This window comes from Nelumbo lutea, chromosome 6, assembly GCF_056320005.1.
Source record: "Nelumbo lutea isolate HS-2025 chromosome 6, American lotus-T2T, whole genome shotgun sequence".
NCBI classification, from domain to species: Eukaryota; Viridiplantae; Streptophyta; class Magnoliopsida; order Proteales; family Nelumbonaceae; genus Nelumbo; species Nelumbo lutea.
In genome coordinates, this window is record NC_142689.1 from 16747386 (window position 1) to 16766299 (window position 18914).

At 41.5% G+C, this 18914-nt stretch overlaps 1 protein-coding gene across 2 annotated transcripts in view; it reads right to left on the bottom strand.

Moving 5' to 3' along the window:
* Positions 1–18914, bottom strand: part of LOC148847612 (RNA helicase family protein) — a 71464-nt gene extending 52550 nt beyond the window's left edge. The window contains exons 1-5 of one of the 2 annotated variants that reach the window (XM_088951592.1): positions 18616–18914; positions 18287–18432; positions 13308–13411; positions 12996–13211; positions 12750–12845 (exon numbers count right to left, since the gene is read on the bottom strand). In XM_088951592.1, the coding sequence (XP_088807718.1) occupies positions 12750–12845; positions 12996–13205 (306 nt within the window). In that variant the 5' untranslated portion in view covers positions 13206–13211; positions 13308–13411; positions 18287–18432; positions 18616–18914. The remainder of the gene's footprint in view (positions 1–12749; positions 12846–12995; positions 13212–13307; positions 13412–18286; positions 18433–18615) is intronic. The other variant, XM_088951591.1, reaches the window with a different exon arrangement.

An 18914-nucleotide genomic window follows, 5' to 3' on the forward strand; every position in this document is an offset into this window, starting at 1 on the left:
AAAATTCTCAATGGGTACCCTGTACTTTAGGCCGAGTGTCAATTTGGTACCCAAACTTTAAAATGCGACAATCTAATACCCGAACTTTCATTTTGTGACAATTTAGTACTTGGCATTAATTCACCGTTAAGTATCACAGAAAAAGACACAATTACCCTTTAAGTTCCATCTAATTTTCTTTATCAACCTTCTGTTAATAACCGTACGATCCAGCAACGGATGACATACACTCCGACACTCTGGCGCTTGTAGGAACTTGGCGAGCCCAAAGTCTGCAACATGGGCCTCGAAGTCCAAATCAAGTAGGATATTGTTTGATTTCACGTCCTTATGAATTATAAGAGAGCAGTCGTGGTGAAGGTAGCACAATCCCTTCGTTGCCTCCACTACAATTCAGTACCTCGTCTCCCACTATAAGTGCGTACCCTTCTATACGTTCGTTGCCTGATTACTTTGCCTAAAACCTCTGTTTGTCGTCGAAGAAATGAGAACTTTGGCGATTGATCCTTCTATATGTTGCCTAAATAATGTCCATATCTCCGTTCGTCACCTGAAACCTTACAAACTTGCAGACTCTCTCCCTCGAATTAAACCTATTTTCCAGCGAAATTCCGCCGGAGATATTTGGTCTAAAGATGCTTTCCAAGATTAATATCAGCAGTAACAACATTACAGGCTAGATCCATATCGCTTTGGCGCACCGCAAGTCTTTTTTGTCGGTAGATTTCAGTCATAATAAATCTTTTCGACAAAATCCCAAGAGAAATTGCGAACCTCGAAGTCCTTAACACACTGAACCTATCAAGGAACCAACTTACAGGACAAATTCCCAATGAGATAAGATCAATTACCAGCCTGACAATACTTGATTTATCCTACAATAATTTGGCGGGTCCGGTGCCTACTGGTGGGCAATTATTCTTGGTCTCCAATGACACCACTTTCATGGGAAATCCCAATCTTTACAACCCATTGCTTCATTTACAATGTTTACCATCCCAAAACTTGGATGGGTTTTCAAGCCGAAGGACTGCGTCCTCAAACATTGTTCTAGTAAATGTGCACAAACTGGATGCATCATCAAATTTCCGACAATAAGTGGAGTTGCCTCAATTCTCCACCTTGCTTCTCTTGGAGTCGACAAACCTTGGCGAACCTCATCTACGTGTTAGAATCAATTCGAAGAACATCACCACGTAGTATCTCTTCTTTACACCTGTCAAGCAATGGATCATTTGATTCATTTATATAAAGTGGGGAGCCGGGGACACATCGCACTTGGTCCGACACACACAACAAGCTCTTTCTTCCTGAAATCATATACCAATTTTCTAATTAATCTTCGATCGTCTATGAAAGCAAACGAAAATGCAAGCCATGAGGGATACCGTCTCAAACATTGTCGACTTGGCCATGGCCAAGGTGGACAAGACCAAAGAGCAGGTTCGTTTCGTTCCATTTTCTATCTACATTGTCTGATCGATAAGAATCTCAACGCTTCTTTTGCTTTCTACCTTTGAATCGTTTCGGCTTTATATAATCTCTTGACAGGTGAGCAGAATGACTGGTACCGACAATAATCAACAGTAGTTGGGTGATAGTAACAAAGTAGGCAATGGTAGAAACGTAGGCAACACCAATCTGGCGTCTGGAGACGACGGCCTAGGTGCTGGGTTTGCAGGGAATAAAGCCAACACGGGCTGGTCAAACACAGGAGGAGAATGTCGTGTGTTTGTTCTGTTAGGCCTTGTCACTATAGCTTTAAAGCTCAAAAGCTACCGGAAAAAATGTCGCGTATCAAAGTTTGGAAACTGACCACGTTCCAAAAGCTCGATTTCAAGGTAGAAGATGTGGTCGAATGCTTGAAGGAAGAGAACATCATCAGAAAAGGTGGCATCGGAATCGTCTATGTTGGTCCATGCTGGATGGTGTGGACGTGGCCATTAAGCGCCTGGTGGAGAGTAGTGGCAGAAGTGACCACAACTTCTCTATAGAACTTCAAACTCTGAGAAGAATTTGACTCCGAAACATTGTTCGGTTGCTGGGCTTCGTGTCTAACGACACTGAAACATACCGAACGACAGCCTGGGAGAACCATTGTTAGGTGAGCGGCCATAATCTAGTGGTGGATTGAGGCTTCACCTCCATCAAGAGATTTGGATTTCCAGAACCGGGTTCTTTTTTTATTTTTTGAGAAAGAAGACGATGAACAGTGTGTTTTAATTCTAAGGGTAATTTTGATATTTTAAAAATCTTAAATCTCACGTGAGGTCACGTGATATACATAACTGACTGTCTATTAACAGTAGGTACTAGATTGTCGCATTCCAAAAGTTAGGGTACTAGATTGTCGCATTTTAAAGTTTGGGTACTAAATTGGCACTCGGCCTAAAGTACAGGGTACCTATTGAGAATTTTCCCTTAAAATAAAAAATAATAGTTATTTTGTGTCCAAAATTTAGGAGGGGATTGCTGGACAGAGAAGTTGATGAATGTTTATTTCTGCTGAAAAATCTTGAAAATGAAATAATTTCTCCGGGTGAAACAGATGATAGGTGGTGGAAGGAATGTAAAAGTGGTCAATTTAGGGTGGTGTCATTCTATAATGCACTCATTCATAAACAAGTGGACAGAACTGGGTTAAAGGCATTTGGAACAATAGAATGCCCCCAAGGATGGAAGCTTTTGCATGCTCAATGGCCATGAATAGCTCGCTTTAGATCATCTGAAAGAAGGGGCTTCCAACTTCCCATCATTTGCTATTTAGGATCACGGTCCATAGTCCTAGTGAGATTTGGGGGGAATTCCTTGAAATCTACGCATTTTGCTAGATGGCAATACAAAATATTCCAAGAATTTTAATTATCAAAAAAAATATTCCAAGAAGTTTTTTCCTTAATATCTCCAAAACTTTGCAGATATGCTGGTGATATTTCAGACTTCGTTGATAGATTATACATTTAAGGTTTAAAAATTTTAGAATATTTTAAAGAATTTCTGATATTTCATTGATTATTGGATGATTGACTTGCCAAATTGATACAATTCACTTCTAAGTCACTATAATTCAAAAGAAAAAAAATGCACACAGCTACAAAAGAGGATGTTTTTATTGATAACTGTGGAGTTTATTTATAACAAATAAAAAATGGTTATGTACATGATGCCAAAGCATCCCCAAGGATTAAGTATTGATAACTCCTTTTGAGCCATTTCCTCACCCTACAATTATTTCTTACAACAGATTACCCCAAAACATTTGTCCCTATTTACCCATTGCCTAGTCATTGCATCGGCTAGTTCATTTGTTAATCTATAAGTCCATGTGAACCTTGCATGTACTTCAGCTGCCAGCTTTCTTATCTCCGTCAATTCATACTAATATTGCCAAGGGCCTTATTTTGTTGCAGCCATTGCACCACCACCTTTGAGTCCCCCACTACTATTAACATTGTATGGTTTTAGAGTCCTTGCCATCCTTAGACCATGCACAACTGCTAATAGCTCTGCTCTTATTGAATTACCCATACCTATAGGCCCTGAATATAGTGCCATGATGCTCCCATTGTGATTTCTAATGACCCTCATACCAGATTTTCCTAGGTTACCCAAGCCGCATCCATCAAAGTTTAACTTAACTCCACCAGCTGCTGGAGGGGGTCACCTCGATGATATCACATATCTTTGGAGGGGATAGCTGCTATTACACCCCAATTCCTTAACAATTCATCGCTTGAAAATTCTTCAAAGATCCTCAATGTTTTGATCCAATGCACAGCTTTGATTTGTATTCTTTCCTTTTATCATTTCAATAGATCCTTTCTTTTCTTCGAATAACCTGTTGTTCCTTTCTTCCCATAACACTCATAGGACTGCTGCCCTCAAGCCCTGCACATCACCCTGCTCTCCTAGTGGCCACCAAAAAGAAAGAATTCTTCAAGAGTGTTGAACACCAAAAAAAATCAAAGAGATTAATAGATGGTTCATAGATTCCCCACTTGCATAACGCAACACGCAGACATGGAGAGATAAGTGCCAAAGGGAGCTTTTTTTTTTAAGCACCTCACAAGTGCTTTTTTTGTGGTACACCTCCCAACAAACCCTAATTTTGGGAGGAATAGGTTCACCCCAAATTTCCTTGACTGGAAAGGTGTTACTGGGAGGTACAAAGAAGGGAAGTTAAGGCTCAGTTTGGTAAGAGAATTAAGGTTAAAGTTCAGGCATAAGATTCCCCACTTCCTCATTTCTTTTTATTACACCTCCATTTTGAATTTAAATAAATTGTGGCTTTTCATTTTCATTTTAAAATTTAAATAAAACCTTTCATTTAAACCAGACCTTTTCATTTGAAATATGCATCTTTCCATTAGTGTCTCTTCCTGGCAACCTTTCTTTGACTTGTAACCTTTCTCACGAGTTGCCAATGGGTCTATAGAAACCCATGGACATGTGAGACTATATCACCATTTAGAAAATGTCTTCTCTCATTTCTCTCTACATTTTCTTTGTTTGCATATTACTGAGTTGAGAGATTGTTGTAGTTCATATTAACTCAGTATTCTGAGTGCATGGTTATTGAATGACTTCAAAACTGTTGAATTCTGGAGCAGAATGCATATATACTGTGTTGCATCAGATTTGATCCAGAAGACGTGAAGTTCTGCTTAAGGATAGTATTCCAGACATGCCTCAGCCGATAAGTTTCTCTCACTTCTTCATGTACTTTCTTACCCTTCTACACTTCACAATAGCATCCTATTGCACATACAATAACCACCGGTTTAGAAACCATATTTTTTTCTTCATCCTGCTATTTGCCAAGGAAGGAAAATATTTCATGTTTCAATCTCCTTCTTTGATCTGTCTACTTCTTGACTTCTGTCTCCAACAAATCTCTTTCCTTTTAAAATAGCATCTAGTTCATTCTTTAGAATCCATCAAAGGTCCCTTTCTTTTGAGGTTAATTGTCTCTAGCCCTTCCACTTGTTCAACAATTCTCCTTTAGCTTTCTTCAATATTCTCAAATACCTCCTTTTTCCAACTTTGTGGCCTTGAGTTCAAAAATCTTACCATTTTATAAAATCTATAACCCTTCCATCTCCTATTTGCATCTTCAATCGAAGATTTCATATTATTAATAAAGGATGGATGTGTTAGCCACATTTCATCCTAAATGACATGTAATGAAAGTTGAAAGAATAAAAGGGAGACAAAGAGAAAGATATCTATTTAAGTCTCTTAATCATCTCCTATTTCAATTAAATAGTTGTTTGTTATGATATTTTGAGCCTTAAATATGCAATTATACTTCTTCTAATGATTACTTTGAGGTTTATAACTAATTCCATGTCTCTAGAAAATTTCTCTGATTTTTTAGATTTTTCAAATATCTTAGCAAAATTATCAAAGTACCCTTGAAACATTCCCATCTCTACATGGTGAAATGTCCATCAATATCGAACTTGTGAACCATGTTTATGATGCAACAATGAAGAAGGGAAATGTGTTAGCACTCCATGGGAATACAGGATTCCAATTAGAAGTGTAGAAAGGTATGGGACAGAGACTTATCATGGCTAACTAAACTATTTAATAAGATAATGAAAGAAAAGAAGATGTATGATGAAAGGAGAAAGAGTAGTATGGTGCCTATATTTAAGAACAAAGGTGCCATTATGTTGAGGGCCCGGGAATAGGATCTCGTCACGGGTCGGTCCACAGGGAAAACCTCATGTTTTCCCTTATTCCTTCCTGCTCTTGATGAACCTATCTTGGCGCCTCTGGTGATTTGTTCAAGAGATCACCAACTCTCCTAACCCACTTCTTCAACTAAATATTCGATATCTCATTCAATAATAGGGTCTCCTTAAATAGGAGATTACAAGAGTCTTAATCAAAGGGAGTCTCCTTGCTGAATAGGGAGACTTCCAGTTCTATCTTGCTAAGGATAAGATAAGCTAATCCTAATCTGATAAGCTACTAACAAGATAAGATAAGAGATAAGAGCAATAAGATAAGAACAAGCAAAATGAGCTAATCTAATATAGATAAGGCTGTTGTTGCCGAACTGGGTAGGATGAGCATCACCGAATCATTGCTGCTGTTGGCGGTGGGTCAGGTGCATGTTGCTGAAGGCGGCGATGGTACGTCTTCCCGAGGAAGGCGTCCACAACATTACTCTCCTCCTGGACTACGAGCTTGTCCTCAAGCTCGAACTCTGGATATGTGGCTTGGAACTCTGCCAATGGGATCCATGTGGCTTCTGTTGATGGTGAATTTCACCATTCCACCAAGACTTCAAGGATTCCACGATTAAAACGAGAGTGGGTGACAGCTTTAGGTTGAGGGACCAGCTTGCCATCTTTCAAGGGTGGCAGGGAGGGAACTTGGTCCGGGGGAACACCCGTAAATGGCTTCAGCAAGGAGATGTGGAAGACATCATGAATCCGGCTGGTCTCAGGCAATTCCAGCTGGTAGGCCACGCTGCCAATCCGTCGTAGAACCTTGTAGGGCCCATAGAACTTGGGGGCCAGCTTCGGGGCAGCCTTGTGGCGCAAGGAGCGTTGCCGGTAGGGCTGGAGTTTCAACCAAACAAATTGCCCTGGATCGAATGACAGTTCCCGGTGGTGCTTGTCATAGTGGAGCTTCATGCGAAGCTGGGCCTACTGTAAGCGAAGGCGGACGTCGGCTAGGAGGGCGTTGTGTTCTTGTAAGGAGTGATCAATTGCTTCCAAACGAGTAGAACCCGGCTCGTAGGACAACAAGCGGGGAGGATCCCTGCCATAAACGACGCGAAAGGGAGTCATGCCAAGGGAAGAATGGTAGGCTGTGTTGTAGCAGTACTCGGCCCAAGGGAGCCAATCCACCCACCGTCGTGGTTGATCGCCTACGAAACAGCGGAGATACATCTCGATTGTGCGGTTAACCACTTCCGTCTAACCGTCGGTTTGTGGCCGGTAAGCTGATGAGTAGGCCAGGGTGGTGCCTCGTAGCTGGAATAACTCTCTCCAGAAGGCACTAGTGAAAACCGGGTCTCTATCGCTGACTATGGATTCTGGTAACCCATGTAAGCGAAAGGCATGTGTAAAGAAGGCGAGGGCAACCGAAGTGGCACTGTACGGGTGTGATAGAGGAATGAAGTGGGCGTATTTAGAGAAGCGATCGACTACCACGAAGAGAAAAGATTTGCCACCTACCTTGGGTAGTCCCTCAATGAAGTCAATGGAGATGTCGGCCCAGATCTATGTCGGGATGGAAAGGGGCTGAAGGAGGCCTGCCGGGTGTAGGTTTTCCCATTTGTGTCGTTGGCATGTGGAGCAATTCTAGACAAAATCTCGAATAGAAGTCTTCATACATCGCCAATGGAAATCAGTCCAGACGCGGTGTAGTGTTTTTTGAATGCCCTCGTGGGTGGAGTTATGGATGCTGGTGATGATGGTGGGGATCAACGGGCAATCTGGTGGAAGATGAACGCGTCCCTTATACAGTACCAACCCGTCTTGAAGTGACCAATTGGGGTCGGCGGTGCCGGACTGGAACTTCTGTAACAAGAGCGACCATTCCGGGGACTGTGGTGTTGCCTTCTTAATGTCGTCAAACAGAGAGATCCGAGATTGGAAAATGCTACACAGAACCATCGCGTCTTCATCTCGCTAGACAAGGCATCAGCTGCGCGATTTGAGGATCCCACCTTATATTCCACCCGGAAGTCAAACCCAAGCAGTTTGCTAACCCAATGCTGTTGAGGGGAAGTGGTGAGACACTGCTCTAACAGGTATTTGAAGTTGTAATGATCAGTTTTGAAGATGAACGACCGCCCCCAAAAATATGGCCTCTAGTGTTGGACGGCTCGGGCTAGGCCAATTAATTCGCGCTCATAGGCTGGAAGCTTCAGGTGTCGGTCGGCCAGTCTACGGCTGAAGAAAGCAATCGGGTGCCCTTGCTGCTGTAGTACGGCCCTGATACCCACTCCGGAAGCATCGCACTCGACTATGAATTCGAGGGCGAAATTAGGTAATTGCAAGACAGGGGTGGAAGACAGGGCATTTCTCAGTGTCAAGAAAGCTTCATCTACTGCGTCGTCCCACCAGAAGGAATTTTTCTTCAATAGGTTGGTTAACGGGGCTGCCAACACTCCATAGTTTTGTACAAATTTGCGGTAGTAACCCGTTAAACCGAGGAACCCGCATAAGGCCTTGGCTGATTGAGGTTTGGGCCATTCTTTTATAGCCTGAATCTTGGAACTATCAACTGTCACACCCTGCCCATGGATGACGTGGCCGAGATAAAGAACCTGTCACTCCCCGAAGGAGCACTTGGACCGTTTCAGGAATAATTTGTGTTGGCATAGGAGCTCGAAAACGGTCCTCAGATGGTGGACATGCTCTACCCATGAATTGTTGTAAACGAGGATATCATCAAAGAAAACTAAAACAAATTTGCGTAGATGAGGCTGGAATACCTCGTTCATTAGTGACTGAAATGTAAATGGGGCGTTGGAGAGTCCGAATTGCATGACTAAAAATTCAAAGTGGCCATGGTGGGTGCGAAAAGCAGTCTTCTTCACGTCACCGGGAGCCATGCGAACTTGGAAGTATCCGGACCTGAGGTCCAACTTAGAGAAATACCGGGCACCATGCAACTCGTCCAGCAGTTCATCCACAACGGGAATAGGGAACTTATCTTTGATCGCCCGGTCATTGAGTTCTCTATAGTCAACACAGAACCTCCACGTTCCATCCTGTTTCGCCACCAGCAGAACCGGAGAAGAGAAGGGGGAGTGACTTTTGCGTATGATTCCTTGGTTCAGCATCTCTGTACATTGTTTCAATATCTCCTCCTTCTGTAAGTGAGGGTAGCGATATGACCGGACAACGACTGGTGCTGAACCCGCCACCAAAGGAATACGATGGTCGCAAGCTCGGGAAGGGGGGAGGCCCTTGGGTTCCTGGAACAGATCTGCAAACTCGGCAAGAAGTTTTTCCATGGTTGCCGATTCTGTCTGAAGTGCATGGACTTGTGGTGTCCTTTCTTTAACCCTGCAACCATGCCATGAAACTTGCTTTCCATTTAGGTGGAAGGTTATGGTGAGTGCGATGAAGTCCCACAAAATCGGCCCTAGGGTAATTAACCACTTGACCCCTAGAACAATATTGAACCCATCCAATGAAAGAACAAATAAATCAGCAAGAAACAGTTCAGAATTGACTTGTACCGGCACGTCCTTACAAATTCTTGGACTGTGAACTCTCTCACCATTTGTGATGGCTACCTGTAGTTGCGGTCGAAGCTCCATTGGCAGCTTTAATTGAAGGGCGGCATGTTCACTTATGAAGTTGTGTGTACTCCCTGAATCGACGAGAATGCGCACCGGTTGACTTGCTATTTGTGCCTGTTACTACATGGTCTGAGAAGTTTTAATGCCGGTGATTGCATGGAGAGAGATCTCTGGCTCGAATATGACTGGTTCTTCTTCCTCCTCTTGTTCATCGATGTGTAGGCAAAAAAGCCTCTTGCATCTATGTCCTGCCAAGTAGAGGTCATCATAGTTGAAACATTGGCCTCTTGCTCGGCGTTCTACCATTTCTGCCCTGGTCAGACACTTAATGGGTGGAGCGGCCATGTTGCTACCTGTACTTGTCATTGGTCTAGAGGCGGTGGTGGTGGGAGATTTCAAATCTCGGCTAGTAGAAAAAGAGAGGGTCGTTGCTGCTGATCTTGGGGGGTACCCATGAGTTTGGTGGCCGACCCACATTAAAAATCTCGCGGTTGAGCTGCAGTTTGCGCTCAAACGCACGGGCTAAGTTCATGGCTGTGACCAAATTTGGGGGATTCTGCATCTCGACATCCACCCGCAGGGGTTCTGATAGCCCTGCCGTGAACATATCCACTTGTTGGTCGAGTCAACCGGAGGATGCCCTTGCGAGGAGGGTTTGGAACTGTCGCTGATATTCAGCCACTGTGCCGGTCTGTTTAAGGTTAATCGGCTCACCCAGTGGGTTGCTAGTCAGTGGGGGTCCGAACCTAAGAAGGCAATAGGACTTAAACTGGGGCCAACTGAGCCCGGGTTCTTCTTGCTCTAACCGATAAAACCAAAGTTGTGCTTCCTCTGTTAAGTGAAAGGCGGCTAGACTTACCTTATCCCGGTCATCTGTCCGTTGGTTCCGAAAAAATTGCTCACAACGATATAGCCAGCCTAAGGGGTCTCTGTTGCCATTGTACGACGGGAATTCCAGCCTGCTATACTTGGGGACGACTGTGGTTCTTTGGCTAACGGACTGCTGCTCGCCGGAAGACTCTGGCAGATCTGCTCGCCAGAAAACTCTGGCTGTCCCCCCTTCAGAGTTCCCCTCCCTACCAGAAAGGAATAGCTCCATCAGGCGTCGCAGCTCCCTCACTTTGTCTTTGATCTCACGGACTTCGGAGCTGGTCTCCATGAGGTGGTGCTCGAGGTCGTGGACCCTGGATGGTAGCTGCTCCAGATCACCCATGACGCCTTGCTCTGATACCAAGTTGTTGAGGGCCCAAGAATAGGATCTCGTCATGAGTCGGTCCATGGGAAAAACCTCCTATTTTCCCTTATTCCTTCCTGCTCTTGATGAACCTATCTTGGCGCCTCTGGTGATTTGTTCAAGAGATCACCAACTCTCCTAACCCACTTCTTCAACTAAATATTCGATATCTCATTCAACAATGGGGTCTCCTTAAATAGGAGATTACAAGAGTCCTAATCAAAGGGAGTCTCCTTGCTGAATAGGGAGACTTCCAGTTCTATCTTGCTAAGGATAAGATAAGCTAATCCTAATCTGATAAGCTACTAACAAGATAAGATAAGAGATAAGAGCAATAAGATAAGAACAAGCAAAATGAGCTAATCTAATCTAGATAAAGTTGTTGTTGCCGAACTGGGTTGGATGAGCATCACTGAATCATTACTGCTGCTGGCGGTGGGTCAGGTGCCTGTTGTTGCCGGCGGCGATGGTACGTCTTCCCGAGAAAGGCATCCACAACACATTCAAAATTGTAATAACTATTGGGTAAATAAATTCATGAGCCACACACAAGGTGCCAGCCGGCTAGTTGGTAAGGTCTCCTGCCGGTTGCAGTGGAGACTTGGGATTGAATCCCGTCTACACCTGGGTTGGGGGGTTTATGGGTTTTGAGGATGGGCTCCCCCCCCACCCCCCGGGTTGTGTAGACCCTTGGAGAAGAATCTATCAAAAACAGTAACAGGAATTTAATAAAAATAAAAAAGAAAAAATATCAAAAAAAAATCATGAGCCATACTATGAAACTTTGGGAGAGAATAATTTGAACAAAGATTATGACATGAAACAAGTACATCAGAGGACCAATTTGAATTTTTACTAGGGAGATCAACAATGGAAGCTTTCTTTCTTTTACAACGATAGATATAAAAGTTCAAAGAGAAAGAGAGATCTTAATCTAGTGTTCATTGATCTAGAGAAAGCATATGATATAGTTCCTAGTGAGATAATATGGTGAGTCTTGGAAAAGAAAGGGGTTCCAAATAGGTATATAGAGCTAATTGAGAATATGTACAAGGGTGCAACCAACATTAGAACACCTCTAGGAGAGACATCAGATTTTACAGTTGGGTATTTACCAAGATTTAGCACTTAGCCCTTATTTATTTGCACCAACACTGATCATAGATAAACTGACTAAACATTTTGAGGAGTTCCTATGGGTGATGTTGTTTGCTAATTATATTGCTTTAATTGATGAAAACAATGAAAGATTAAATGCAAAATTAAAATTTTGGACAAATCCTTGTAAACAAAAGGTCTTACAATAGGTAGGAATAAAACGGAATATATGATATGTAAATTTAATAATAACAAGAAGTAGCTTCAATAGGATATAAAATGAGAGTAAGCAGACTGCAGAAGTTTGTTGCAAGTAAAAGGGGCAAGAAGGGCTAAGGCTAGACCAAAAAGGACACTGGTAGAAGTAATAAGAAATTATTTAAGTGTCAATTATTCAACAATGGATATGGCATTAAACAGAACGGAATGGTGAAACAAGATTCATGTAGCCAACCCATATAGTTGGGATAAGGCTTGGATGGTGACAAGGATGGAGTGAAAAAGGCTGGATACATCTTTTCATTACATGCAGATACACCAAATTCATTTGGGGTGTTTTCTTTTCCCTATTTGGAAAAGAGAATGGAAGCCTATGGGTTTAAATGAGCTACTTGCATTGTAGCCAATAATCCAGGAGAGAAAGAAAGCTAGAATATTTTGGAGTTATATTCCTTTTGATGTAGTTTGATGCATTTAAAAGGAAAGAACAAAAGAATCTTCAATATGTTCAGAAGAATCAAGATAGACGGTGTTCCTTAATTGGAAGTACAATTCTGGATTGGATTCTTGTGCATCCAGAATTTGCTTATGTACAAAGAGCTATTTTCTAGGCTTCATTTTGGGCAACTCTAGGTCTAGAATAGTTATATGGAAAATGTACAACAATGGATTAGCTTGTTATGACTGTATTGATCATTTTGTATGTTTTCCTCTAGGTTTGGATGTGTTTTTTATCAATTGGGTTTGGATGTTATCTCATCATATTACCCAATTTTTGTACTTTGTCTATGATTAATAAAATTTTCAATTTATTTTGCTATCAAGAAAAAAAAATCATATGTGATTTACAGTGCATGCAGCATTTCAATGCAAGGAGGAATATGAAGTGTCACTTCAAACTTGATTTGAATAAAACTGCACCTGATTATTGGAAACAGCAGTTAAAAACTCTGCCTTCACTTTGTATGCTGGTAATTTTTCCCTGAATGACTGCATTGCTTTTGAACCATCGCTTGCCTGCCAGTAACCAAAGCCACATGGATAACAAAAATGTATAATTTGATGTTAATAGCACAACGTTACTTCTCATGACCACTATAGAACTTTTTGGTGCACAAAATATTGATTGCTTATAATGCATGATATCAGTCAGGTACATAAATGAACCTTCATCTTCTCCTGCCTGTTCTTGAGTTCAACACTAAATTTCTCCTTGGCCTTATCAGCATCCAATGTTGATTCAGATTTTATTATATTTACAGAAGGTGATGATTGTTTCACTCCTTCACTTGATGCACAAGATGAGTCATCAGCATGTACTGCTTCCTTTGAGCTAGCCAAGAGATTCCCCACTCTTCTCTCAGTCTCTGTGGACATTCGGATCTGAAAGAGAGAGAGAGAGAATTTAGATAAAGGAAAAATGAACTTCTTGATTCAAAGGAACAAAAAAAAGACCTTCTGTCATGCAGTTAACAGCACCTCTTTCTGTGTTGATCCATGACGCTCATCAAGATCTGCCCGATAATTTGGCAACGGAACTTTGCTGACAACAAGTGTCTTCCCTTTGTTATACGCATGGCTTTCTTTCCACAAATATGAAATCAGTAAAACAAATTGTCAGGCGGAGCTGAGCCACGGCAACTCTAAGCAGATAACATGATATTAAAAATATGCATACACCTCAAGCACTTCGTACATTTTTTCCTATTTCTTGATTGGAAACTAGGAAATGCAAACCTTTTCAAAAGAAAACAAGACTAAGCAAACTGAAAAATAAAAGAACCACCCGGGTATAAACATCAAACAACCCAAAAAAGAAGGAAGCAAAACAACATAAATATACAAAGTAAGAATACCTATAGAAGGAAGACATCCACTAAGACTCAAGTATACCAACTCCATTTGTCCCAAAAATGAATCAGCTAAGGAACTAGCAAACCTATCCGGTATCTGCATAGTTGTCAATGTGTCACCTAGGTGACGAGGCACCCAACCTGCCTAAATGCCATGGCTTACATAAAAAAAGGCACCCATCTAGATACTAGTCGCCCGACTAGGCAATAAGATGCCCACTTAAGCAACAAAAATCACAATGCAAGTATGGCTCACTATTATTACATGTATTGCATCCTATCATATATAATATATATCACTCATGCTTATTTTAAGGGTTTTACCATTAAAACATAAAAGATTCAAGGGTTTTAAGAAAGAAGAAAGAAAGAAAGGACAAAATTTTCTTCTTTTTAAACAAATAAATAGAAAAAGGGCTCTGCCCCTTGTTTTTCCCTTTTCATTACTCTCTTTCTTGAAATTACTTTATTATACCTCCTCTCCCATGTTTATACCCACAATACAATGATTGCTTAGGTCTATCTTTAAGTTGGAAATACTCTCAAAGCATTTCATTAGAAGATTTAGGTTCCTTACCCCCTCCTAACCCTTATCCTCACAAAAAAGGATTATATCACCCACAAATTACAGGTGGGTAATGACTGTCATTCCCACCAATCCTCCATTTTTCTATTATACCTAGACTACCAGGCCTCAAAATCAACCTACTAAACACATCCACAATAAGTGTAAGAAGGAATGAAGATAATGGAACTCCTTGTCTCAATAATCCCCTCTCAGAAGGGGGGAGGGGGGGGGGAACTCCTTTACTACCCCATTTACCAACACTAGTTGTGGATACAAGCTGAGTTGTGCAGAATATTAGACTATTCAAGATTGGCTTGATAGAAAAGCATAAGATTCAACTTTGAGCTCCAACTCGATTTGAGCTAGAAATACTAGGTTGACTTTGGTTCAACTCAAAAGCTCATATAGTTCGAGCTTGGCTCAACTCAAAAGCTCATATAGTTTGAGGTCAGCTCAACTCCAGATCAATAGTGAGCCAAGCTTCATATAAAAAATTAAAAATTATACATATCATCAACATCATCCATGCCTTCTCCCAACCATATGGGTCAGCAACACGAATCCTATTTCGCCAACCCGTCCCACTTAAAGTCATATCCACTATTAAACCATTAGTGCTTAAATCATTTCTTACTAATTCTACCGATGTCCTTTTTGGTATCCCTAACTCTTCAGCCTCTTCTAGCCCCTTCCCCTTGTAACAAATCACTCATTCTATCTAGAGTTATTGGTGATCTTCTATGCATGTAACCAAACCACCTTGGTCTACTCTCTCATTTTTATCACCTTTTGGAGCTACTCCTAGGCTCCTACAGATGATAGGGGTGAGCAAAAAAAACCGAACCGGTCGGTTCGATGTTTTCAAAAAACCGAAAGTTTCGGTTCATTTCGGCTAACCATTTAAAAAACTGGCGGTTAACAGAACCAACCAATATATATTTTTATATAATATTATATATATATATATATATATATATATATATATATATATTATTTTATTTCTTTAAAAAGTCAAATAAAAACGTTCGACAGTCTGAGAGTGTTTAGACTACCAAACTGAGAGCCGAGACAGTTCACCAATCTGGCAGCCAGCAGTCTGAGTCGTCTGATAGACTGACACCCGCTAGCCGCTACGCAGGCCTATCTTTTTCTTTCCCTCTCTCTCTCTCACTCTCTCATACTCCCTCTTAATCTCTCTCTAAGCTCTCTCTCTCTCTCTCTCTCTTGCCTCTCGAACTCTCTCTGGTTCTGGCCTTTGGCGCTCCACCCTCCGACCGATTCACCGACGGCCTCTGACACCGGCGATCTACGACATTGGAGGCTCAGCCTATGGGTTAGAGACTAATGCATCTCTGCAACACTGGCAATCCTAGTTACCGTGTTTTTACTTTTTTTATTTTAAGGGCATAAAAAACCGAAAAACTGAACCACGGTTAACCAGTCGACCGGTTAACCTATTGTATCGGTTCGATTGAATGTAAAAACCGAACCTATCGGGTCAGTCCAGAAAATTACCCCACGATTCGGTTGGGCACCCCTAGCAGATGACTTCAACTGTTCCACACATCCAATTTAGCATCCGCATTTCTGCCACATTCATTTTTTGAACATGTTGTTTCTTGACTGTCTAACACTCTGCTCCATACAACATAGCTGGCCTTCAACTGTTTTATAGAATTTTCCTTTTAATCTAAGTGGTATTTGCCTATCACATAAAAGTCTAGATGCACCCCCTCCATTTTGCCCGACCTGCTCTAATTCTTTGGTGGTGTCCTCAATTTCTCCCTTGTTATGAATTATGAACCAAGGTACCGAAAATGGTCACATTGAGTTATTTTTTGGTCTCCAATCCTAAGGGTATCATGATTTACACTGTATTATTACTAAAAAAATTCGTATTATACATATAAAAAATAAAGATATTATAAATATAAGCTCAATCAGGCCTACAAGCTTCACGAGTCGAGCTTCATACTATTTAATCTCAACTGGATTAGATACCAAGCCTATATGTTGGGCTATAGCTCAGTTCGAAGCTCGATTTGGACCAAACCGAATCGAGCTTTTTGAAAGCCAAGCTCAAATGGCCCATGAATAGCTCGATTTGTGTCCACCCCTAACCAACACCAAGTAGTTGCAAATTTTCAGACAGCCCATGATCCACATTATCCATTTAGCACTAAAGCCACATTATGATAATACTCTTCCCAAAAAGGACTGTACCATATCATTGCCGCCCTCCAAATCTAACTTTCACCCAAAGTCTCTGGAATGGTTTGCCTTAAGTTTCTTAGGAATCAATGTTGAACATAGCATTTGCACCTGGACTTATAGTTCTCCTTTCATGAAATTCTCTGAATACATCCGATAGAATTCCTTTCAATATCTCCTAATAGTGCTAAATAAGGCTATAAAGAAGCAATGTAGCCCTAGTGCATTTGATATATACATCTATTCATGGAAAATACTGCCATTTTAATTACCTCAAGGTCAATGAATCTCCCAAATACCGCCACTTGTTCCCCCAAGGCTTGGCTAATCTAGTCCCTCCACCATCAGTCCACCACTTTAGGAACTGATGGCAATGGATGGGTATCAAGTGATCTACAAAACTACTAGACAATTTATCAGGTTGTGAGATCTCATTAATTACTAATCAGGACACAAGTTTTGTTTTTCCTTCCATTCATAGTTGAGTTCAATAAAAAATAAAAAATAAAAAATAAAACTTTTAAAAAAGGAAAAGCATAAAAGGGCTTCCTTTTGAATTAGTTCCTTAATTTTTTACAAAATCTCCTTCCTTTTCTTTACCCTTCTAAAGATCTTTGTTGTAGTTTTTAATTTTCTCTTTGAGGTGCTGCAGCTTCCTACAAAATATAACCTTCCCATCTAGCAATGACATCCTCCTCCAACCAAGACTTAGCATTCTTGATGAAAGACAGATGAGCCAACCACAAGTTTTCAAATCTGAATGGAGTGGGTCAACTAAATAAGCATTCCTAAGCAAGAGCTATAGGGCAATGGTCAGAAATAGGTCGGGGTAGAGCTCTACAAGATAAACCTTCCCAATCTACTGAAGACGCTAATTTATCTGGTTACAGGAAGTAGGGTTCACCTAGAAGTTAAAGCCCCCTCCTAAACACTTTGGCCCTCCCATAACCCTCTAATGGAAAGCAACTCCTCCTAAAACTCCCTCCTTTCCCTATACAAGTTTGGACCCTACATGTTCATAATAAACTACTCCAATCAATCATTTGCATTATTTAATTGTGTCAAAATGATAGATCTCCGGTCTCCCTACTAATTACTTACAAACTCATAAATAGGTGAATCGCATGTCAATATTATTTCCTCAAAAACACTCCCCAAGAAGGTGCCAAGTTGACTATGGTGAAGGCACTTCTTTTACAGCAGAATTTGGAGTTCTTCAAGGTCCAAAACTGGCCTTCTCTTCGGGCTGGAATGGGCTGCTTAGGGAAGAAGACTGCGAAGTGGTAGTCGGCTGGACTCATACACCAGAAAAAGGCCTCTGGTCCATTGGAACATTGATGAAATGGAGGGAAAAACGCAACAAACACTAAAGTGCTGATGTCAAGGTTGAACAATTCATTCAGGTCAGGTGAACTCCTAGATCAACAAAGTGCCTATATAATGCCTTGGTAAGGGAAGGAATAGATACATATGATTTGGTTTGGGGGGCTCCAGGCCCACATTTAACAATGTAAGACTTTTATAACATATTTCGTATTTGATAGGTCAGCCTCTAGCAGTTGTAACTTTCTCCTAGAAGCAGGCTGATCAAAAATTTTTAAAAATAATAATAATAAACACCCTAACATCGAAGCTTAAAATATGGCTTATCACCATGCAATTGAGTTAACCAAACCCATTGAATACCAAGAAAAGGAATATTAACCCTTTTAAATATAGTTATATGTGCATACAACGAGATGTGAATGTTAATATGACCACCAAATAGTTATAAGTGCCGAAACTCCGGAAGCTCAAAAAAATAAATAGGAAAGAAACACACTTACAAGTAAAGACCCAATTGAGAAGCCATATCAGCCAGAGTTTGTTGCCCCTCACGACTGTAGTTCCTCTTAATAATCATCTCCTGCTCACCCCCTTTTTTCATCTGTTCCATCTTGTTCCACCATTCATCCTCATCAACGACTTCAAGCTATGTCAACCAGAACATCAAAAGAAAAGAAAGGAAAGGAACAAATCACAGCATGACCAAAAGGCTGTCACTGGTTATAAACTGAACCAATATTTCCAAAACACGATTACCAGAAAGAATAAACGTTTTAAAACCAGAGCTACAAGAATTACACATCTATTAGAACCCTAGTTAAAATAATACCTCGGCTGCCTTCTGTCTCAGACGCTCTGCTCGCCAGGCGGGATCCCACCAGCGCTGCTCACCACGGCCGCCACGGCCGCCGGCTCCACCCCCTCGGCCTCCTCCTCGTCCTGCTCCTCCGCCTCGGCGACCACCTTGGTAGTTAGGACGGTAAGACATGGTGGCGCTCGTCCTCTGCAACCCAAGCCCAAGCCCCTGCTGACCCGCCGAAAGAAATTTGTAAAACAAGCAGGAGCTGCCGGCCAAGCAACGCAGGGACATTAAAATACACCAGCAGGTACTATGCACTTGCAACACCC